Raw genomic sequence first — 24483 nt, 5'->3', positions numbered from 1 at the left:
CTGACCTTTAAGCACACCTACTGCTAACGCAGGGTTAGAAAATTGGGAAGCTTTTCTCCTTTCCCTGACGTCTCTAGAGTTTGATGTTGAATCATGTAGGGATGATCCAAGTCTTTGTCTCCTTTTTAATTTGCCACTTTAACGTAACATTATATTTTAGAGTTCCTAAGAACAGCTAACACTGTTATAGCACTTAACACGTTCTGGGAGTTGTTTCGAATGCTTTTTAATCTCATTTAATCCTTATGACTATACAATATGCTAGACTTTTTATCGTTTCTCATTTTCCAGATGAGAAGACTGAGGCCAGAAAAAGTAAATGGCTTGCCTAGTATCACGTATCTAGTAAAATAGTGAAGCCAGGAATTGAATCCGGAAGGTTTTTGCTCCCACAGTCTGTTCTCTTACACAGCACTGACGACACCTTACACATAAAGGTCTGCACTCTCCCCGTAAGGTCTGAAATCTGTATCCCTCAAATAATTTCTCTCCGCAATGTCACCATAATATAGATCCTCATTATTCAGCATTGCGCAGATGTCTGCCTGCCAAGAGAGAACTGAGACAAGTGTGGGGTTTTACTGACACCTTTTACTAGCTTTGGCATTACCCTCTTGTTTCCCTTGTCGCTGTAATTTTTACCTCATTCCCAAGAGTGCGTTTAGGATTAACAAGTGTTAGGAAAGACTGTCCCTTTCCACAAAGGTACTATATAATTGAAAAACAGTGACTTATTTACCATAATGAAAGTTAGCTAATTGGGTTGGAGAGGGAGCAGAAGATGAGGAAACAAAAGAGAACTAGTCCATGTTGTCGAACAGTCGCCAGTTTGATTCAAGGAAGGCAAGAGATGGTAGGAAGCTCTTCAGTAGTACCTTGTTTCTGCTTAGGATAGTTTTCAAAAGAAAGTCACTACAGAAATGTCTTCAGTGCTGACTACAAAGAGTGGGGTAGTAAAGAGGTCACTCCAGGCAAAAGAATGCACAGGGTGTATGTAGGCAGCCTGGCCTTTGTCAGCTTAACCGTGGAGGCTGGAGGCGTGCAGTCTGTCAGTAGAGACATTACGTAGAGTTAAAAGGATCTTACTTTTCTAAAGTTCTGTGTTATATTTTATTTTTTAGAACATCTGAAAGTAAAACAAAGTATTCCTTGTAAAAAGTTTGCAAATTACATAGAAATCATCTGTAAATGTTTCGTCCCCCCGGAACATTACCCAGAGATAGCTGGTGACATTTTGGTGTTTATTCTTCTATCTTATCTATTTACTGTTTTTCAGAATGAAATCATTGTATACATAGTGCCTTAACATTTTTTTTCATTTCACAGATAGCTGTATTTTCCCATGTCATTAAATTTCTTTTTATAACACTACTTTTGGTAGCTATACTGCATTCCTCTGTATATTATTTTATCAATCCCCTATTGTTAGAAGTTTACTATAAATCCAGTTTTAGTTTTTGTAAATGATGCTGCCCATGGAGAACCCGATATAAGAATCTGTGAACATCTTTGATTATTGAGTAGAATTACTGGTCAAAAGCTGTAAAAATTTATATACCCATAACAAAAGGGCCCTCAAGAAAGGGTATGCTTCTTATGTGTTAACCAGCAGTGATGTTCATGAGAGAGTATATTTCCCATATAGCTAATATTTAATATTAAAACATAAATGAATAAATATATGAAATGTTTACCAATGAAAAGTTATTTTTGTTGTTTTATTTTGCAATATTTTATTACTGTTTAAACTAAATATTCTATGTAGTTGTAACATTAGAATTTATTTTGGGAATGGCATACCCTACAATTTGTTCATTTTAAAATTTTAGTGTGTTCCTTTTCCTAATTGGTTATTTACAGATTTTCAAGATTTGCAAATTACATATAACTATATATATATATAATATAAAGTATATTATTACTTTGTGATCCATTCATGTAAAAATATTCTTTCCAAGTTGTCCTATTTGACATAGACTTTTAAGTATTTAAGTAAGCATAGCTCTCGATTTGCTTTCCTGTAGAATGTGTACCTTTGCCCTGGTACCACTGCTGTGTTTATCTCTGTAGAAATCTCCACTATTTAATCTTCCATTTTTCAGGGAGAATGTGATATTTCAATTTTCGTGTATTTATTCTAAAGTGTTAAACTATTTTCAAAACTACCAGACCTGAGCAGATACCTCCGCAGACGGGCTTCTTTCTGTCCGCGATCTGCTAGGCGGACCTGCCATGTGGCGCGATGACAGGCGCGTGATGAACGATCAAAAACGTGTGAGGATCACAGTATTCTGAAAACTGCTCTAAAAGTAGAAACAGACCAGATGCCTAAATGATGAGTGTCTTTCCATACGTAACCTAAATAAATAAGTTAACAAATTAGAAGTCAAATATCAGAAGTACATATAGAAATACATATTGGATTTACTTAGACTTATTTAAACCTAGAGAATCACTCATATTTTTATCTTGTTACTATTTTTCCAGGTATATAGAGAGAGACTAAAATGTCAAATGTTAATACATAGACTAAAACATATTTGTCTTTCTCCAACGATTCACTCAGTTTTATATTTGTTTTATTTAGTTAGTTATATATACCAGTGTCGATGTGTGTGAGAGGTAAAATATTGAGACAAATGTCACTTGAGAGAATTTTTAAAAGTTGATACTTGTTTTCTCTCTTTCCATTTCTCTCTTCCAATGGGTGGAGGGGGAGGGGAGTAGGTGGGAAGGGAAGTAGGTAGGAGGAATAAGGGAAGGAAGGACAAATTTAATACTTTTTGTAAGAGGAGTGTGTCTATATTACTCAGTGAACTGAATAGTCTGGTCACAAGCAACAACCCTTGCCATTGTAGGCAGTAACTGACAAATTGGCCAGCTTTCAGAGAAAGTTGAAAAAGCTGCTTCTCCATGTTATCTTTCTTCATGCCTCACAGAATTACACTACCATGAATAGCCGTGCAAGTCACTAAGTGAATTAAGTCCAGTTAATTATTGCTTCTGCTCTTTAAACAAAACTTGGAAACTTTGTGCATAAAAAGAAAACAACAGAGAATCTTTGAGACAAAAAAAAATAAGTTACAAATTAAAGGGGAAATCATTGTATAAAGTTTTTGCCTCACATCCCTGGTTTGGCTGAAATGTCCACTGCAGGCAATTTTGAATTGAGACCTTATCTTTTAGGATCTTCGTTTCTCAGGTTCTTTCCCATGAAAAAGCCAGTGCTTTTTCCTTGCCTCCAGGCTGCTTAGAGAACCATTCTCTATCAACTTCAGTACAGAGAAGTTTGAACAATGATGACTTTTTTTTTGTCAAATACATATATGTTAGACAACTTTTCAGGACCAGTCCATACATCGTTACATCCATGTCAGCCCAACCTGAGAGAAGGGAGGAATTTGCTAACTAAGTCCTCCGGAATATCTTACCAAGTCAGAAACTAGTATAATAGGTTACTTTCCTGGGCTAAAGTACTCCTAGACAAGTTAAAGGATGTGAAATGCTTTAGGTGTGGCTCAGAGCTTTTTCTTCATAGTAACTAAAATTATATCTCTTACATGTGTAAAACTTTACCCTGGACCTTACTTACCTTTATAAATAGTGCTGTGTCTCTCAGAGTCCTTAATCTCTCTGACTTCATAATTTGTCAGCTAGAAAGGAAATTGTTTTATTTCTTTTTACAAATATTTAGTTTAGAATCTGGTAAAACTAATGTCTTAGTCACCCTGGGCTACTATAACAAAGTAATGCCAACTGGGTGGCTTAACCCACAGACATTTATTTCTCACAGTTCAGGAATCTGACAAGGCCAAGATCAAGGTGCTGGCTGGTTCGGTTCCTGGTGAAAATTCTGTTCTGGGCTTGCAGAAAGCCAGCTTCCAGTTGTATCTTCCTAGAGCAGAGAGTGGGGGGGCAAGTTCCCCAGTATCTTCGTAATCTCACAATTAGGATCCTGCCCTCAGGACCTCTTACATCCCACACGCCCCATCTCCTAAAACCATTACATTGGGGAGTTAGGGTTTTCATCCTGTGAATTTCGGGAGGACACATATATTCAGTCTGTACCAATTACCCTTCATGAACTTTTGGAAAAATAATGAAATATTTGCCAGTGACTCAATCCCACCCCACTCCAGTTGTACAAATCTACTCTTACCCTCCCCGCAGACTATCCCTCGTGTAGATCTCACCCTTGCATACACCTCTGAAGGGAGGGACAGACTAAGAGGTAAAAGTCCCTTCAGTGTGCGTGAGGGAGCAAAACAAAAGAGAACATTGAAACCTCTCACCCCAGCCATCGAGCATCATCACAGTTTAGCCTTGGGACTGCATCCATTTTTACACTTTTTGCCTGAGCAGTTCTTACATTATGATGACACCATCATTTGTTCAAAACCATTGGTAGGGCATGTTCACTCCCTGAGTTAGGTTTTTGTTTGAAATTGCCTAACATGCCGTGAAGGGCTGTGAAGCCAGTTTCCTATGGTGCCTTTCTGAAAATGGAAAATAGGCTCTCATTTTCAGATACCTTGGCATGAAGGTGCAAAACTGACAGGATTTTGGTAAACAAGACTGTCTACCAGAAAGTTGTCTTAATAAATATAAAGTGTTCTTTCTGGGGGAGTTTCCATATAAGAAATATGTGGGAACGTATACGAAACTCATGAAAATATTCAGGACAATAAAGATGTCTGTAGTGTGATTTGCACATCTTTAGATGTGATTGGTGTTTTTTTTTTCAACATACAATCTAAGCAGTCATATTCAGTGATCCTGCTTCTATTAGGCTAAATATCCCCATCTGAGAAAGAAACATCTTTTACTTGTATGGCCGAGGGATTAATATTGTCCTTTTGTATAGTCTTAAGCAACAGAACACGTGAACATTTCATGAACTGGGATCTACAAATTCTTAATACATAAAATTGCTGGGGTAGCTGGATAGATGATGGGAACTCTGTCACCATAGGCTGACGTAGCTTTTCCCTGTAAAGTCAGGAGAGGCCCCGAGATATTGATATTTAGTATATAGGGCAAGTGATAAACAGTTGTTAAATATTATATTATCTCATTTAAACCATGCAACACCTATTAATTAAGTTGTCTGCTTTTTAAATACTTTTTAAATTTCATTCTATGAACCATCCTACCAACCCAGTTAGGTATTGGCATTTTGTGTGTGGGTGTGTTTAGATTTCTCCTAACAACCCTCATAACAACAGTGACAACAGGGAGAAAGTGGAATTTTTTAAAAAATGGATCTCACTGGTTTCATAGGTTTCCAACTTCCTTATTAAATAAATACCTACCTGTCTCTTGAGTGAAGTCAATGTAGAACAAGTGTTTGGCCAAGTGTTTTGTCAGGGGTCTTGGGGAATATGAATCATGAAGCTATGGTTAAAAAATTGTTTCTAATAATTTTGTAATGATAAGAAGTCACCTATAGAAGGTAAATTGAAAATAATATATAACAAAAGTGATATGAAAAATTGAGAGTCACTATTTAAAAGTAACTGAGGGAAGAAAATAATTATTACAAAGATAGTGAAGAGGTAAGGAAATATTTTTAGGCCTAAGCATATACAAAATCATTAGAAATGTAAAAGTGCCCTGGCTGGTGTAGCTCAGTGGATTGAGCACGAGCCTGCAAACAGAAGGGCACTGCGGTTCATCCTGAGGCCAGTTCCAGCAGGGGACGCATGAAAGGCAACCATACATTGATGTTTCTCTCCCTCTCTCCTTCCCTTCCCTTCTAAAGATAAATAAATAAAATCTTAAAAAAAAATGTAAAAGTATCATAAAAAATTGGACTTGGTGTAAAACATATTCATAAAAAAAACAGAAGAGATTCTTGGAATAAACAGGAGCTAATCTGAGTCTTAAAGGCCCTGTAATATGGAAAATAAATGGAAACAAAGTGGCAATCCCTCCAAGAAGAATGAGCGGAACACATACATAGGGAAATACACCTGTGTTCAGTGTTTTGTTCAATGTAGCAAGACAGTTGATGTTACAAACAGTAGAATCTATATGGTGTAGACAATACGTGAACATTAGAATGTGATGGGTTTTGTTCTCTAGGGAATTCTTGAAAGAAAGCATGGATATGTCATTAATACTCTATGTAGCTTCATTCTCTAGATCCCATTGGATGCTCTATGAAGATGTGCATTCTAGCACTCTGATTAGTTCACAACTTTTAAAACTTCAAAAAGCTTCAAAGTCACTTTTTAAGCCATAGTTTCTATGGTAACATATTTTGCCGTGTATAATGTGCATCTTTTTGCCCAATTTTTTGAGGGAAAAATAAGGATGCACATTATACATGAGTAGTACTAATTCCAAAATATTTTAATTTTTTTACTCATGCATATGTGTTAAAAGTGTAATTCTAGAGAGCAATAATGATATCTGCATACAAAATAATACCCTGGTATACAATAATCAGTTGAATATATAAATAAAAAATTTAAATGAAACATTTTTTTTCTTGGAAGTTTGGGCCAAAAACCTGGGTGTGAATTATATACAGTAAAATTTGTTTTGCCTCCTTTGCTAAGACAAGCGTTCAAGCATTTTACATAAATCTTTTTCATTTTCCCTTATTTCTGATGATTTATCTATTTAACAAACAGGTGGCATGAATAACAATCATTCAAAAAGTTGAATCATGTGCTAATGCCTTTTTTTTTATGCCCAATAGACAGAATGTGCAAATTTCATTCGGGTACTTCAACCCTATAACAAAACTCACGTTTACGTGTGTGGAACTGGAGCATTTCATCCGATATGTGGATATATTGATCTTGGAGTCTACAAGGAGGTAATATAATGAACTTTCATGAAAACAATGCATTGTACTATTTTGTTACTTAATGCCTAAGACATTAAACAGCAAGTTTGAATGTAAAGATTGAGTCATGATCGTTTATGAACTACACAAAAACTCATGTTCCCAGGTACTTTGTGGGTTGCTATTTTGTTATACACTATCTACCTAATGAAAAATTGTTCTACCAGATGGTTTTTTTTTAGTGAGGTGATCAAAATTAATAGTAAAATGTTGGAGGTGCTTTTTTCCCATGAGCTCTATATGTCTTTATTTTCTCTTGAGGTTCATTCAGAACTAGAGTTGTATACTATGCTGCTGTTGGTAGCAATCCATTTGCCAGAAGACATTGGAATAGAATTGTACCTTATAAGAAATTTTGTTTTTCTCATTCAACGAATTTGACCTGTTAGGTTTACAATGGTGGAGACCAAGTACAGAAAATTTAATATTTTTCTTATAATTCTATAGATAGTCATATTCGCACATGAACCCATTTTTTTCCTGCTGGACCAAAATTCATGCAGTGGGGATAAATTATGTATTAATTAAGAGCAAATATATTCCAGCTATTAATGAGCATTTCAATAAATAAGAAACATACAGATTTCAGTGATTTAATTAATAACTAATATATTAGCATGTCTTTCTGTGTCATCAATTCTGGCAAGCATGTTGCATGGATTATATCTTTGGAATTTCACAACAGTCTTGATGAAGCTATTACCTTTATTACTCCTAATTTGCAAGTTAGAAAAAAATTGAGTTTCAGTGGAATTAAAGAACATGTCCAAGATCACCCAACTATTACATGGTCTAACAAGGAGCTGAACCAGAGCAGTCTGTCTCTAAGCAAGCCTGCACAACTGAGCTTTAGAGTGTGTGCTCTGAAGTGTATCTTTGTGTGGGTTGATGGGATGCACTGTCATCCTTATGTTTATGTATATCCTTCGTGTGAATAACCACATATATTTGCAGGGTAATTGGCTGCATGTTTGAACTTAAAGTCTGAGTTTATGGAATAGGTTTCTTTACATTAGCTGAACAGATTCATGCACAAATCAAACCCACGACTGTGGCTGGATAAATTTTCCTCTCTAACCAACTTGTCTAACCAGCCCAGACTCTACTGTTTGAAGATAAAGCAACCCTGTTAGTTAAGCTCTGAACCACTAGGAGACTTGGCAACTGGAATCCATCATTCTTTGTTGCTTGTGTAATGTCCTCTGCCGAGCTTTGATGAAGGATAATATATAATAGCAGCTCACAGCATAGGGTGTAATTATATGAGATAGCCCCACAGCTTGGATGTGTTTTGAGGCCTGAGGCTAAAGGCCAAACTCACAACCTGCTGAGGGATGCGAAGAGTGTTCTTTAGCTCCTAAAAGTCACAAGTGCTGAAAAGGAATTTACATGGAGCTAATTATTTAGCTTGGGACTGTCAAGAAGCCCAGGGGCAGTGAATTTTACAAGTTCTGTGAATAAGAGAATTACAAGTGAAGGGGGGTATTGAGCCCTGTGAGTTTGCTGCTAGTCAGGAGTGCAGGTAATTGTATTCAGCCCTGCTTGAAGATTGTTAACTTTTTAAATGAATTATTAGTCCCAGGTATTCATTGTTCTTCCAGAGGGAATTTGGAAGGCTCGTCCATGTTCAAAATAGATAAGGTTGCTCTGGAGGTGATGAGAGGACGGGACTATCATATATATAAAAAGGATGGAGAAGAGAAGTGAGGGAAATCCCCTTTCTGGGAATTCCTGTTCAGTTCAGCAGGACAAAGGGAAGAAGGATAAAAAAAGCTAAAATGAATCCCAGATTTCTGACTTTGGCAGTGAATTGGAGAGTGGTGTTACTTATTGAGGTGAGAAGAGTAACGGATTTGTGGGGAGAATGGTGAGTTGGTTTGCTGTGCTCTGCATTTGAGAAATATCCGGGAGGTCGTGCCAATGGGGCGGTGGCATCTGGATTTCAGGATAGAAGTCAAGGCTGTTGTCAACAACTAATCATTGGCACTCGGGGAGCCAGTGTTTGAATTATGCTCCCATCATTTACCAGCTCCTCGGCCTTATGCACATTGCACTAGCTCTTCAAGCTTCTGTTTATTCAGCAAAATGGTGATAGTAATACCAAGGACCTCACAGAGTAATTTTGAGGGTAAAATGAGAAAATTATAGTTTGGGCTTTGGCACAGCACTTGCTGCATTCCAGCTACTTAATACTCAGCCATAGCAGTAGGCAACAGGAACACAGAAAGATAGAGACGAGGATTTCAAAAGTCTTATATAAATTTCATGTAAAAATAACTTCTGCTGCGTGTATGCCTGTGCGTATATGTACACACACGTACTCTGCAAAGCTGGGAGTGTCTGATAGCTGTTCAATAATTAGACTGCAGCTGTGTTCTCTCTCCCCTTTGCTGCTGCAAATCCTGTCTTTAAATAATGGTATTAGTAATAACTTTTCCTAGTGTGATGATTAAATATCCTCTCTCTTTTTTTTTTTTTAGGTTTTAGAGAGAGGGAAAGGGAGGGAGAAAGAGAGGGAGAGAAACATCAACATGTGAGATATATTAGTTGCCTCACACATGTCCCACACTGGGGACCTTGCCCATAACTCAGGCATGTGTCTTGACTGGGAATCGAACCTGAGAGACCTCCAGGTTGGCAGGCTGGTGCTCAATCCACTGAGCCATACTAGCCAGGGTGTATCATTCTTATTGCTTTATTTCAACAATATTTCTGTGTGCAGCTTAGATAGATGTGTTTTTGCATAATTACTTACAATTAAGGAATTAAATAGAGAAAAAAATCTTACAGAGTTGAAGTCTCCAAAGTTAGAGTGCCGTGTGATTCAGTCAATTATCTGTGGAAGTTGGTTTAATCAGCCATTATTTTTGACGTCATTTTCCTGCTCATGCCCTTGACTCTTGGCTCAAGGAAACACTTGGCTGCTATCTCCTTTCTCCAGGAGATAATAAGGGAGACCTTGTCCTCAGCTTCCATGAATAACAATTTTACAGCCTTATCTTGAGAATTTAATGAAATGTTGCACTTTGAAAACAGAAGTCTGTACAATTATAAGGGAGTATTTAGTACTTTGCATCAACTGTGACATTATCTTAAATATTTTCTCAGTTTTCTTTTTTAGCTCGTCACTGTAATCTTCTGGCATGCCAGGATTCAGCTTGCTTTTTCTTTTTGCAATATCCCATTACAGGCTTTAGAGCCAACAGTTCCGTTTGATCTGTGGGGAATAATGTCCCCTTAACGATAATGAAACATACTTAAGAGCCGCTATCTACAAGTGGTTCTTTTTCCCTGCCTGACGATCTCTAGCCCCATCCATGGTTGGAAAGCATCCCCTAAATGTGTTCTCACTGGGCTTCTTTTAATGCCTAGTCTCTATCACACCTTGTCGTTAGCTGACCTGTTCTAATTAAATATACTTGGGCTTGATCATGTTACATGGTCACTGTGAGGCTACTAATAATTGATTTCAACACATTTGAAGTTCACAAATTTGAATTCTGAGACCAGATTAGGTAAAAGCATGAACTTGAGAGACCTGATGTGGCACATGATGCCGTAATAATCCAAGTCCTCTCTCCATTTTGCTTCCCTGCCTGCTTTCTTGATAAGTAGCACTGAACGGTCCTTTCTTATGGCATGTGTATGTGTGCCGGTAGAACTTCGTAGGCACACCCTCGAGAGAAAATGTCTGAAATTCTGAATTTCTCTAGTGCATAGGCAGGGTGAGTCACCAGCCTTTTTGCTGGATGGTGGTGTTGTCATTGTTATTACGAATGCTCCAACTCGTGGGACCATATTCATTATACATTCATATTTTTCTTGGAAAGTTCAACTTAAGATGTTATTTTCCCCTGAATATTAGAAGTATGCTAGTGTCATTCTGTCTGCGGCCACTATTGTACAAATAGATGTTTCAGCCAAAATAACTATGTGGCTTTTAATGTGTACAGTGTTTTCATAATAGTGAAAATACTGTAACAGGATATTTTTCACCCACATGCATCAACAGCTATGAAAATGAACTGCCTACCTCAGAACATTTTATGTCACTAAGATTACAAAATACAGCAAAGCTGAAGTAATTTGGAGTAGTTGCAGATGCTTAGGTAAATAGACCATAAAGCTATGAAAGTATAATTATTATAGTAAACTTATTTGTTAGATAAGGAAATTGGCTTAAGTTCCATAAGTTATTTATTAGGCTTAAGAAATATATGTGTTTGATGGTGATACAATGATAGTGGTCCAGGCCTAACAAATTGATGAGTATATATTAGTACTTCTGATTGATAAATCCATTATTATTATTATTATTATTATTCCTACTACTTTGGGCAAACAGAGACCAAAACATGGGAATTGAGTCTGGCCAGAAATAATATTTGCTGAAGAGTTCAGGAGCACAGCATGATGCCTATGACACATGCTCGATCGGTTTTTGTTGAATTAATGAGCTAGAATTTAGTTCTTATCTCCTGTGTCCTTACTGATTCTGATATTTTAAGAAATCTCATTTTTGTGTTACTATTTCTCATAACAGGAAGTTGTGTTCAAACTAGACACTAACAATGTGGAGTCTGGCAGACTGAAATGTCCTTTCGATCCTCAGCAGCCTTTTGCTTCAGTAATGACAGGTAAGATCAATGACAAGCAGTTCTTGCTTTAGGTGTTTTTCTCCAAAGGTATGTATAGGTTAAACTGCATTTTTATATTGAGTTAGGTTATTTTGGAATGCTCCCCTATGTGGTTATAGTATTTTAGTGCCAAATCTCTCCATACTTAGCATCCTTATCAATACAGTGAGGTCTTAGCCATTCTTAATGTCTGCACAGTTACATTTTACACGAACTTATGATTGAATTTTGTAATGCAAATGACACACGCTCACTTTTTCTAAAATATTGCATTTAAATGTTTCAGATTTTCTTATACTAAGCCATGTCCCTATAAATTTAGTCATTTCTTAAACATAATATGTTGCAAAAAAATTTTAAGATTTAAGTGGAAAGATTAATAATAAGACTTGAGTGGATAAAATAATAAAATAAATGAGTCAAACTGTAGAGCACAGGTAATAGAGTGTTGTGACATCTTAACTCTTAAATTCACCACAACCTGATTATATTAGGGAAATGTGACATTTTTGATAGCACAGTCAGTCTTCTCTTGCTTTGTACATACCTTAAATTTGCTTTGGGGGTGACTCTCCTGTTTGAAGAAGGCAGCACTGTGTGGTCTGAAGTCTGCTCCGAGGAATGTCAGCCCAACTTCTGAATTTCAACCATAAGAACTCCTTTTGTCTTGGTTTGGTTCATGAATGTCGTCTCTTTTTATTTAACTTGTCTATCAAATGCTTGAGTACTTAGGAGAGCGAAGCACCATGACATTTTAATTTTCACTTAGTGAGAACTAGTGATCTTCCTTTGAAGTGAAAGTGTATGTTTTTGTGTGTTTTGAAAATCGTGACTAATGCTCAGTCATTATCCTCAGAAAAACCAGACAGGGTATTTGTGATTCTGCTCTGTCAAGAAGGGTTAACACACCCTTAATAAAAGCAACAGACTGTGGGCACTGGGAACTCCTCTAAGGCATCCTTAAGGAATTGAAATACAGAGAAGACAGTGTTAAAGTCTGAATCTGCAGATTCTATTTGGGGAGTAGAAAGATACAGTTTTCTTTTTTCCCTGTGAAAATGTTAAAATATTTGCCATTTTGATTCAAATTAGTCATTTGTTTCTTTCACTCTTACCAAACTTTTTTTCATAATGTTTTTGTTAATTTTTTTCGGGCTTCTAGTTTAAAAAATATGCCCCACAGTGAAATGTTCAGGGAATGAATCCAGAGATAAAAGCAGTTCCATGTCTGCACTTACTTCACCTGACTGGGTTTTTTCTCTTTTGTTTTTGTTTTTCCCTTTGAAGTTGACTATTGTCATTATGTAGGTTGGTTGTCTCAATTAGTTCAGTAAAAACTTATTTATATGAGTAGGATCAGAGGATTGAGAGAGTATCTGAATCACACAAAGACAAAATCTTAAAGATTATTTTTCTGAGGAAAATTGGATTTCAGTGATAAAACAATGCTGTTCTGTTTAGGCATTTAAAATATCTAAATACTCTGTAGAGATTAGTCATTTTTATTTTGGTCTATTAAGGGTACCCATAGTAGTTGACTAAGAGAAGATTTCTTGATACAGAAGTTTAGCTTTCAAAACAGCAAAATATTCTGCCACAGGGATAGTGAGCTCTTCTGCTACCTCTCTCTACCCCAACAATGCGCTAACACACACGGGGGAAAATTTGACCTTCCCTCCTCTTTTTCTGCCCCCAGTCCATTTGTCTACGGCTCCTCCTGCCTTTCCTCTCCCTTCTCTGTTTTCTTTGTCTCCTCCTTTTCATACCATCTTCTACTTCCTGTCTCCCCCTCCTCCATCTGTCTTTCCACCCACCTTTCCCCTTCAGCCTCTTTCTTTCCGTCTAACCTCATTTTTTTCTCTCCCTCCTCCCTTCCCTTTCCTCCTCCCTCTTCCTCACCCTTTGCTTCTCCTCCTTTGTCTTTTCTCTCTCTCACCCCTCCCCGCCCATAAAACGTGGATATGCACTTTACATAAAAAACAGGGCAAAGAAGTTTGGTATGCAGTAATGGCAACATCATTCCTTTCTGTGTCCCTTTTCAGGAATTCCTGTTTATCAGAACTATTAGAGCCAGGACTAGCTACAAGGAATGCAAAATGTTGTAATTACAAAGAATGACTTCACTGCTGAAAGCTCCCTTTCAGCAGAGATTAGGCAAAGAGAAGCTGTGGTCACTGAGGTTGCGTTGGTTAAGTAAATACTAATTACACAATCTATTCCTCATTACGGCATTTACTTTTTAATATTTCTGTGTGCTGCTACAACGAGGAACTCCTAATTATGATATATCCTTATTTGTGAGGAGAAGGGAAAGAAAAGCTCGTTCAAAACTGAAGCCAATACATGCGCTTCTTTCTGGATTCAGAAATAATCTTTCTGGATTATTCTTTCTGAATACTTTGATCTTTATCGTATTCCGGTATCTGTCATCAGCTTACAAAGTTCATTGTGTTATTTTTTTCCCTAAGCAAATTTTTCAAAATATGAGTGTGAACTTTATGAATTATAACATCAATATATTCTGATGTTAAGCAATAAGCATCTTTGGTTTCATGCTGTGAAATTAGTGTATTATAAATAGCATCCGCTGGTAAACTCTTAGAAGTCCTGTGTATTCTTTTCTCCTACCCAGATGAGTACCTCTACTCTGGAACAGCTTCTGATTTCCTTGGCAAAGACACCGCATTCACGCGGTCCCTTGGGCCTACTCAGGACCACCATTACATCAGAACTGACATTTCAGAGCACTACTGGCTCAACGGTTAGTGGTTTTTGCACTTTTGATTGTTTTGCCTTGCTTTTCAAAAGATAAAAAACTCATTTTTATTCATTCAGCTGTGTTTTGGGACAAGTGATTTCACTCATTTTAAAATACATTTGAACAAATTTCTTACTAAGTTAGACATGTTGTGTATATAATAATAATAGCTGACATTTTAACGCGTTATTGTTCTTCACACTTCTATGCTCTAACTTTTTTTGTATTCACCAATGACCTCTGAGGTATATACAATTATTATGCACTTCTTAAAGATGAGTAAACTGAGTTAGAGGGAAGCCGAGTAAATTGGTCAAGGTCTTACGGTGTGTCAGTTGCTCAGGTTTCAAGTTAGCATCTTTCTCTGTGGTCTCTTTTGATGACTGAGCCAAATTCTGCGTAAGAGCAGAATGGAGAGGGATTAGATTGTTCTTTTGTTTAAGGCTAGTTTGTGTTTCAGTTGAGACATTTCCCTCCAAAATTTTAAGCACATTGATACAGTAGTTTGATTACTTTTTATAGGGCTCATGCAGTAGTCCAATAAAACAACTAACCCCACCCCACCCCGGCCAAAACAAAACAAAAAAATCCAAATATATTTATTTCACTCAAGGGATAATGCAAGGATTTTTTTCCCGCAACCTTACAACAAGTCAGGGTTTATCATGATTTTTCTAGTGTTTCTCTAATTGCCATAGGACTTTAGTGTACTGCGTGGCAGAATGACAGCATTACTGTTTAGGCCGGCAGACAGCATTTCTCGTTCCCACCATAAATACTGGGTTTCAGTCAGGGAGGCCTGCGTAGAAATGTCCTGTGGGCTATCTATCTCTCTACATCATTTAGAGTGACAACATAAACAAAAGGGAAAAACACTTTAAAAACATTTCTTTAGTCAAAACTTCCAGACCCATTTGTTTACACAACAATGTGAATTTCATTGACCAAAAGAGAACCCTATTAATGCGTAACACAAGTTTCAACTATCCCCAGCTAAGTGATTTCTTAACACTCGTGCAAGACAGGACTGTCTTCTTGAGCACTGGGAGGTTTTGTGGAGAAGCTCCACTTGAGAGGGACTCTGTGGATTTTACCAATAGATAAACTTAGTGATCAGCTTAGGTAACAAGGTACACTTAAGGCTTTAAAATGAAATATAGATTGTATTTTCCAGCCTTGAGAAATTGATATTACCATTTAAAGGAGTATTCCATTTTTTTCCCTTAACTGTGATGTCCATAAAGAAGTCTGAAGCATTGCTGAAACAATAAATGTAGGAAACATTTATTTAACTATTATCTGCCTAGCATGCTGTTCTTAGGGCTGTGTGCAGAGATTTACAAAGTCGAAAGCCTCTGAGATGGTTGAACATTCTCTTAATAAACACTTGAGGGCCTGTGGCTTTCTGAATGCTATGGTACACCCTGGGCCTGCAAATATTATAGGGAGGGTTGCTAACCTCTCGGATGAAGAACGCCTGAGGCCCAGGAAGAGAGTGGCAGATGGGGCTAGAGAGCTGTAAATATTATCCTGAAGCCAACAGGAAGTTACCTGTGGTTTAATTTATTATTATTTTTTAATTTTTGAGGTATAATAACATGTAACATTGTATTGAAAGTGTACACCCTAATGAGTCTATACTTGTACATATTGCAAAATGATCTCCATAGTAAGTGTAGCAACATCCATCACCAGACATAGTTACAATTTTTATAAAATTTTATGAGAACTTTCAAGATTTACTCTCTTAGCAACATTTTTTTTGCAGTTTCTTATTAGAAAATACATGTTTCTTATTTTATTATTTTTTTATTGGTTTTATTTATTTATCCTTAGAGGGGAAGGGAAGGAGAGAGGGAGAGAAACATCAATGTAGGGTTGCCTTTTGTGCATCCCCTGCTGGGAACTGGCCTGCAGGGAATCGGCCTGCAACCCAGGCATGTGCCCTGACTGGGAATCGAACCACGATAGTCTGGTTCGCAGGCCCGCGCTCAATCCACTGAGCTACACCAGCCAGGGCTTCTTAGCAAAATTTTAATATGCCCTATAACATTAATAACTATAGTCACCATACTGTATATTACATCCCCGTAGCTCATTTATTTTATAACTAGAAGTTCGTTCTTTTGTCCCTTTCCCCCATTCCCTGGTCTTAACTGGGGAGTCAGATCTTGGTTTCTGATGAAGGGAACGGACAGTAGCATGAAGGGAAAACTACAGGAGGAGGAGGACAGAGAGAGAAGAAGCTGCCGCATGAAACAGGAAAATGAGGGTGGGACAGGAACGAAGCGGTGGCAGTGGAGGTGGTCATGAGAATATGCAGGAATGGATATTTGAAAGAGAAGATACTTGTCCAGGAATAGAAGAATTTGAGAAAGATTTCAAGAGAAGATTTTAGAGACCAGGAAGAATTTGTAATTAAGCCATCAGAAAGCAAGAAATTGAAGATAGGAGAAAGTATACCCAACAGAACTTTTCAGTGGATTGAATTCAGGCAAATGATGAAGCATTAGGAGAACATTCGTGGTTCTAGAATGTTTAAGGCAGATTGCTTAGTGGTAATGACAGGGGTACAATATAACCTCGTTTGTCTGGATGTTTCCAGTTTATCTCTGTTGCTCTTTTACTTTCAAAAGTATCCCAATTTAGACAAAAATTATAGCTGTTTCTGTTTCATTTAAATCCTGTTACGTTTAAATACTATCGCTTGTGACTTTAGTCAAGTCTTTCTGTGCATCCAAATTCTCTAAAACATTGGAATAATAATAATATTCACAGTGTTGTAAGGACTAAGAGCAGTTTCAGTGTCAAGGTTACTGTCACCACCATTACTTATCCCCGAAAGTAGAGCAGTGTGGGGTGGGACTGAAACCCTGACGGCTCTGATTCCTGCATCCATTTAACGGTTTTGACTGTTGACCCCCTTTCTTTCTCCGCACTTCCTAACTGCAAGCTCATCCAGTTCTAATTGTTTCCTGGGTTCTAGTGTTTCCCGAAAACTACATTTCCAGCCTTTTCTTGTAACTAAGTACCCTTAAAATATTTATTTGGATATCTTATAGTTCTATCTCCAATTAGAAGAAACCAGTTGTTTCATATGGGAATAAAGATATTTAAGCCTTAGCTTTGATTATGCCAGTAAAGTACTTTGAGATTTTTACAAGTTGTTTAGTGATCCTTTGTTTAAAATTTCCTCAAATATACACATATGTAGATAGATACAGATCGAGAGGTAGGTATAATAAAAGACTAATTGTATCTAAAATCTAAAATTTTATGAGCCTAACTTAAAAATTTATCTTGTTTTCCCTTTGTAACCTATCCTTCACTACCAGTTTCCTGATTTTTATGTGTCTTAACTTTAACTTCTTCCACTCAGTTACCTTGAAATTATCTTTGATTCCTTCCTCTCCTTTAACCTTTTTATCTAATCTTTTGCTGGGGGCCCTTACTTCCTTCAAAATATCTATTGACCTTGTTATTTTCATGACCACAGTCTTCCTGTAGGCCTCCATCACCTTATCTCTGGTTTATTGCCATTATTTTATTGTTTTTAAAATCATTTCCGGTCTAGCAGGAGTCCGTTGGTGTGAGCGCCTGGTCAGAGGTTTGCTGAGGGGCAGGTGGACAGAAATTAGAATAGCACAGTGCTTGGGAAGACCCAGTCAGTCAGCAGCTCCTTGGTCCCAGGAAACTAAGACAGTGCAAGGGAGGAATTACAGAAACGCAGGAGATTCCTACATTGAGGGAGTACCTGACATACGAAGGGGAAAAAAATTGACTTGCTTAGGAAGCATTTCCATCTTCCATTCTGAGAAGTGGCCATTTTTCAATGTCGTCAGCCTAGGGTCCAAAGACAGGCCAGTGGGTCAGCTGACTGGTGTCAGAAGTATGGGGAGACAAAATACAGTGATTGTTAGAGGAGCTCTGTTGAGTATGGAGAATGAGTGTTATTTCAGACATTATGATATTCAACCTTATGTTCCTCAAATAGAGTATGAAGAAGGATGATGCCCAGGTTTCCTAGCTGCCAGGTCTATCCTTCCATCACAACACCCAATTCTGACAAGAGCAGCATGTCACATCTCCGGAATTTGGATGCTAGACTCCCACTGTGGTGGCAGTTAAGGCCACTTTTTTTGCCCTGGACCTAACACAGCACAGTTAACAACACAGCCTACTTGCTCTATCCAGTATAGTAAGTAGGCACTAGCCACATGTGGCTATTTACAGTTTAGTTAAATAAAATTAAATAAATGGAAAATTTGGTTTCTTAGTCACATAGTCACATATATAATGCACTAATAAACATGTGGCCTAGAAGTTACCATATTGGATAGCACAGAAACAACATATTTTTGTCATCTCAGAAATTTCTATTGAACAGCTGTGGTCTAAAGTATACTTGTTTATTAATTATGTACAAGAGGCCACAATATCATAATCCAACATATATATAAATTTTCTTTACTATTTCTTTAGCATGCAGATGTAAAACTCACTCCTGGGTTTCACAAGATCTTTTCCAGGTTTAAAGAACTGATATCTGATATTTCAAACAATGAGGTCAATGTCTAATTTGTTTATTTTAATATGTTAATACATTATTGTATTACATTTATTTCTGGTTAGACAGTTTGAGACTTTTTATGTTAAATTTTGCTTTCTGCACTTTAATTTTCAATTTAAAATCCTCTTTTATACATGTCTGTGATGAACTAAACTCTTCTAAAGGTAAACTGATATTGTGTTAAGATGAAATGAAATTAAACAATTAAATTAAATTGGAGTGGAACCTAATCAACAAATGAGCAAAATGAAACCAGAGACTTCAAAATAAAGAAAAAACTGACAGTGATTAGAGGGGAGGGGGGAGGTGTGGATAATGGGGGAAAGAAGGGGAGGGGCAAGCAAAGGAACACGAGTAGGGGACTCATGGGTATGGACAATGCAGGGGATTGACTGAGGGGGGAGATGGGCTAGGGGAAAGCAAAGGGGGAAAAAGTGGGGCAACTGTAACCAAACAACAATGAAAATAAATAAATAAATAAATAAATAAATAAATAAATACACACATTCGTAAATAGTAAATAAATAAATTTCCAATTGTGCACTTAGCTGTTAGGATGCAGCATTTACATAATTAATCTTTTTAAAGTTATGATACTACATGACTCTTTTATGAGTCCATTTTTATCACTGAACCACTTATGGCACTTAAAATCCTTGAAGAATTTGTTCTTTGCTCTGCCTGGAATTAACCAGAATGAGATCACTTAGCCTCCTCCTCTGACAAGGATCCTTGTCAGAATTTCTCTAGGGCTTTATCTAGTCCAGTTGCAAAAGGACTTAAGAAATATGAATTCTCATTCCTTCTTTGAGAAATCAATCCATCTATTAAATACCTAACAGGAGAATGAAAAATTACAAAGGTAAAATAGAAATACTATGGGGGGTTCTAGATGAACAATTAGATGATTCCTCACTTTATTCTTCAACTTCCTCTTAGAACATATCAGAAAATAGGACAACAGATAGAAGTAAAAGTGGTTCCTCAGACATAATAGGGTCTTATGAGAATTTTAGTATAAAAGTCAAGTCTGGAAAATAAAAACAAATGATGACTCCTCAGATGCATGTGTTTTTGTTTTCTTTCTTGAAGTAAATGAGAACTTTTGTTTTAATTTTTCATTTTTAACATATGGAGGCAGTTTTTATTTGAAGTTTCCTTTGGAGTGCTCTGTTGTCTATAAATTCTTCTCTCACACAGAAGGATAGCATTTTTCAAAAGCAGTAGGAAAATGATATTACCAGGAGGAGTGAAGGAGAGCCAGAGAGTCACTGTGCATTGGCGTGGTGTAGGTGAGCTCATCTGGGTGAGCAGAGGTTCACGAGGAGAAATGAAAGGGATCCGCACTGCAGGCCCCGTGGATCGATGCCATTTTTCATTTGGCAGCGACTCTTGCTGTTGTGCTCAGAGTTCATTTGTGAAAATGCATGTGCACAAACTTCATTCCTATTAGGACACGTGTTTCAGACGCCAATGGGGAAAAATGTGCTATAATAGAGCCCAGGTGTCTATTGGTATGATTTTAAATTATTTAATTCAACAGTGATGCATGCCATACACTGATTAAATGATACCTATTTTTACCCAAGTTTGGCAGCAAGTCAGGAAAAAGTTTTTATCATGAAATACTAACATCAGTGTTCTAAGATAGGACCTCAGTTGAATCTGCAAGAAAGAAGCTCTCTGTTCTTGAAATATGTATATTTTTACTCATAAATATCCTTATTATTTAAATCAAGGAATAAAGTACTATTTAATACTCTTTTTTTATAATTAGATTTCCTCATACAGTAAATATTTGGCTTAAACACTTCCACCATTCGATTTTTTTACAGTATCCCAAAATAATTTTCTTATAATACTGGAAAAACAACGGCATTTAAAATAGAGTTAAATAAAACAAAAAGTCATGGAATAAACACAAGACCACTGTTATATGAGGGGGAACCCCAAAGAAATGGAATTGTCTTCTGGAGGGTGGGCGCCTTGTAGCATAGGCTTCCCCCACTAGCTGAGTGTTCTAGGAACCCATCTGTATCAGTGTGCCAACTGGTGGTGTTGTGAGAGGTTGCGTTCGGCTTCAGTTAATTTTTTGGAAGACTCTTTCAACACATTTGCTCATTTCATGATGAGTGATTTATAAGCAAACCTGCCCTGAATATTCAGCTGTTTCTGACCAAAACAGCATGACCCTATTCCCTACCCTCCCTGTTCACCCAATCTTGCCTGATATGACGTTTTTTGTTTACCCAGTGAAAAATATCTTCAAAGGGAAATGTTTTGCCCAGGTAGAAAAGGTGAAACAAAAAATGACAAAAGCACTAAAAGGCATCAAAATTGACAAGTTTAAATTTTTTTTTTTGATCAGTGGGAAGAAGTCTCGATAGGTGTATTGAATGAAATGGAGAGTACCTGAAGGTGACTGAAGTTTAAACATGTAAGAATGTTTAAATTGTGTAAGAATAAATACACAATTTTTAGAAATAAATTCTGCATTTTGGGGTCCCACTTATATGTAGGAAATAGTAATCTGTGTCAGTGACTCTTAATCATAGATGCTTATAAGAATCACCCATAAGGTTTTATTTTTGTATCTCTATATGTTAAAATATATACATGCCAGTGCAACTGGAGACTTTCAATGAAGCCAGTGACATTGAGTTGAGGCATCTGTAAAATCTATAGATTATTATTCATGTCCAGCCTGTGTGTGTGGGTCAAAGATGACCCAGTTGCTCATCTTTGTCTCTGCCTTCTGTCGCAACGTTCTTTTAAGTCATTGGGAACATTAACGCGAGGCCCCCTTAGCCATATATGTTGGCCACGTTACTATTTCTTTCATCTAAATTGTAATTGGTTTAAAGTGAAGAGTCCGTTTTATTAATTTTTATATTTCTAATCCTACCAGTTTTCCTTTTCTAGTACCCTGAATATAACTAATTAAATGTAGTCTTTATTTTCATCAATTTGCTGAAATTTCAATACTACATTTTTGGGGAAATTTATTTCCACAAATTTTTTTTTAAGAAAAGATAGTATACTTAAATAAAAATGAGAGTTGTTAAACAAACTTGCTAATTTAAGATCAATTAGAAAAGAAAATTTAAAACATCCTCCATGGTTTTCTAAACTTTATCTTTTATGCGATCTAGGATTGTGTCAAAGTGACATTACAGGAGCATATGAATCCATTGGAACTTTAAATTCCAGGATACAGCATGGAAGTAATAGAAAACAAAGCAGAGAAAGCTTGTACCCATATACCCCCATCCTCCTTTTCTGGTCAGCACTTCTCATTTAAGCAGAGAAAAAATTGCACAGGAGACCAGGGGTACCACAGAGAGCTGGGTGATAAAGACTGAACTATCCATCTCCTGGAAGCAAACACCGACTTCTCTGTTGAAGAAGGCTACTGTGAAGCCATGTTTACTAGGCTGTTGATTGACTGCTCTGCATTTGGAAATGAATGATTTTTTAGTCTCCTGGGGTACCAGCAATCAGGGCCCTGTGCAAATCTCTGGAGAAGACAATGTTGATCTTTTCCATCTCTAATTTCTTCCTATTTTTGAGGGGGTGGCGGTGTATGTCGGTTTTGGGGAGGGTTGTCTTGTTTCCTGCATTTATTCCCTGAACAATGCACTTTGCTTCTTTCTAGGTGTCTCTGTTTTCTACTGAGCTGAAGTCCTTTCTTTATTTCTCAGCTACTCTCTTTGTCTTTGCTTTAATCAAAAGAAGTATTTATTAACTAGTTTCTCCCAATTAGTTTTACAGATCTGTTACCTGGTTAATTCACAATTATATACAATCAGGACTTAAAATGCCCAATACCTTTTAAACAAGGAATAAGTAACTCCAGACTTCTCACTGAAGCAATGCAAAGGGTTTAAAGTATCACCAATATTTATTCACCTAACCTGTATTATGGACATCTTTCCATGGAAGCACGTTTTAGAACAATTTATTTTTTTAATATATTTTATTAATTATGCCATTACAATTGTTCTATTTCCCCCCTTCATTCCCCTCCACCCTGCACACCCCTCCCCCACCATTCCCCCCTTTAGTTTATGACCACATGTCTCAAGTTCTTTAGATTCTATATTTCCCATACTATTCTTGCCCTCCCCTAATCTATTTTCTGCCTACCATCTATGTTACTTATTTTCTGTACCTTCTCCCCCCTTCTCCTTCTCCTACTCTCCTGTTGCTAACCCTCCATGAGATCTTCATTTCTATGGTTCTGCTCCTGATCTAGCTGTCCTCTTAGTTTGCTTTTGTTTTAGGTGTGGTTCTTAATAACTGTGAGTTTGCTGTCCTTTCACTGTTCATGTTTTTTTTAACTTCTTTTTCTTAGATAAGTCCCTTTAACATTTCATATAATAAGGGCTTGGTGATGATGAACTTCTTGAATTTGATCTTATCTGAGAAGCACTTTATCTGCCCTTCCATTCTAAATGAAAGCTTTTCTGGATAGATCAATCTTGGCTGTAGGTCTTTGGATTTCATGACTTGGAATACTTCTTTCCAGCCCCTTCTTGCCTGTAAGGTCTCTTTTGAGAATCAGCTGACAGTCTGATGGGAACTCCTTTGTAGGTGACTGTGCCCTTATCTCTTGCTGCTTTTAGGATTCTCTCCTTCATTTTAATCTTGGCTAATGTAATTATGATGTGCCTCGTTGTGTTCCTTCTTGGGTACACCTTCTTTGGGACTCTCTGAGCTTCCTGGATTTCCAGGAAGTCTATTTTCTTTGCCACATTGGGGAAATTCTCCTTTATTATTTGTTCAAGTAAGGTTTCCACTCATGGCTGTTTTTCTTCCTCTTCTGGTACCCCTATAATTCAGATGTTGGAATGTTTAAAGTTGTCCTGAAGGTTCCTAAGCCTGTCCTCATTTTTTTGAATTCTTGTTTCTTCATCCTATTCTGTTTGATCATTTTTTTTCCTCTTTCTGGTCCACTCCTTTGATTTGAGTCCCAGTTTCCTTTCCATTACTGTTGGTTTCCTGTGCATTTCCCTTCATTTCCATTAGTTTAACCTTCATATGTTCCTCTAATTTGTGACTAAAATCAACCAGTTCTGTGAGCATCCTGATCACCAGTGTTTTGAACTGTGCATCTGAAAGTTTGGCTATTTCTTCATCACTTAGATTTATTGGGTCTGGGACTCTGAGTTGTTCTTGAGCCATGTTTTGGTCTGTTCATGCCTGCTAGGTATGAGGGGCGGAGCCTTAGTTGTTCACCAGGGTGGGGCCACCCAGGTCACTGGTTTGTGATGCTGTAAGTGGGGGCATGGTCAGAGAGGGACAATGGCGGTACCCTCTGCTGCTTCCTGCTTCTGGGGCCTGCGTGGTCTGTCTCACTGCTGGCTCCTTCACCGGTTTATCTGCACGCGAATGTGTGACCACGATCAACCCTCAGTGGGTCTACCGCCTTGCACCCTCATTGGGTCCACTCGCTTCTCCACACCTGGGATCCGCCCACAGCTGCTGGCACACCTGAGTCACACGCTCGGGTTGTCTGGTGGATCTTTCCTGCTTGACCCTCTCTGCTGCTGGCTGTGCCCCTCTTGCCGGTTTGGCTGAAGGGTTCGTTGTTGTCAGACTTCCATGTAGTTTAATTTTCTGTAGTTTGGCTGTGTTTTTGTTGCTAAAACTTTGTTGTTTT

The 24483-nt window shown here is 37.4% G+C and overlaps 1 protein-coding gene across 1 annotated transcript in view; it reads left to right on the top strand.

The window, feature by feature from the left end:
• SEMA3D (semaphorin 3D) overlaps positions 1–24483 on the top strand; it is a 200374-nt gene that overhangs the window by 118618 nt on the left and 57273 nt on the right. The window contains exons 5-7 of the mRNA XM_037129036.2: positions 6707–6826; positions 11400–11493; positions 14126–14254. Coding sequence (XP_036984931.2) covers positions 6707–6826; positions 11400–11493; positions 14126–14254 — 343 coding nt within the window. The remainder of the gene's footprint in view (positions 1–6706; positions 6827–11399; positions 11494–14125; positions 14255–24483) is intronic.

Source organism: Artibeus jamaicensis, unplaced genomic scaffold (assembly GCF_021234435.1).
Source record: "Artibeus jamaicensis isolate MK-2021 breed Jamaican fruit bat unplaced genomic scaffold, CSHL_Jam_final contig_787, whole genome shotgun sequence".
Lineage (NCBI taxonomy): Eukaryota > Metazoa > Chordata > Mammalia > Chiroptera > Phyllostomidae > Artibeus > Artibeus jamaicensis.
The sequence above is the reverse complement of the archived record's forward strand: the minus strand, read 5'-3'. Positions and strand labels throughout refer to the sequence as shown.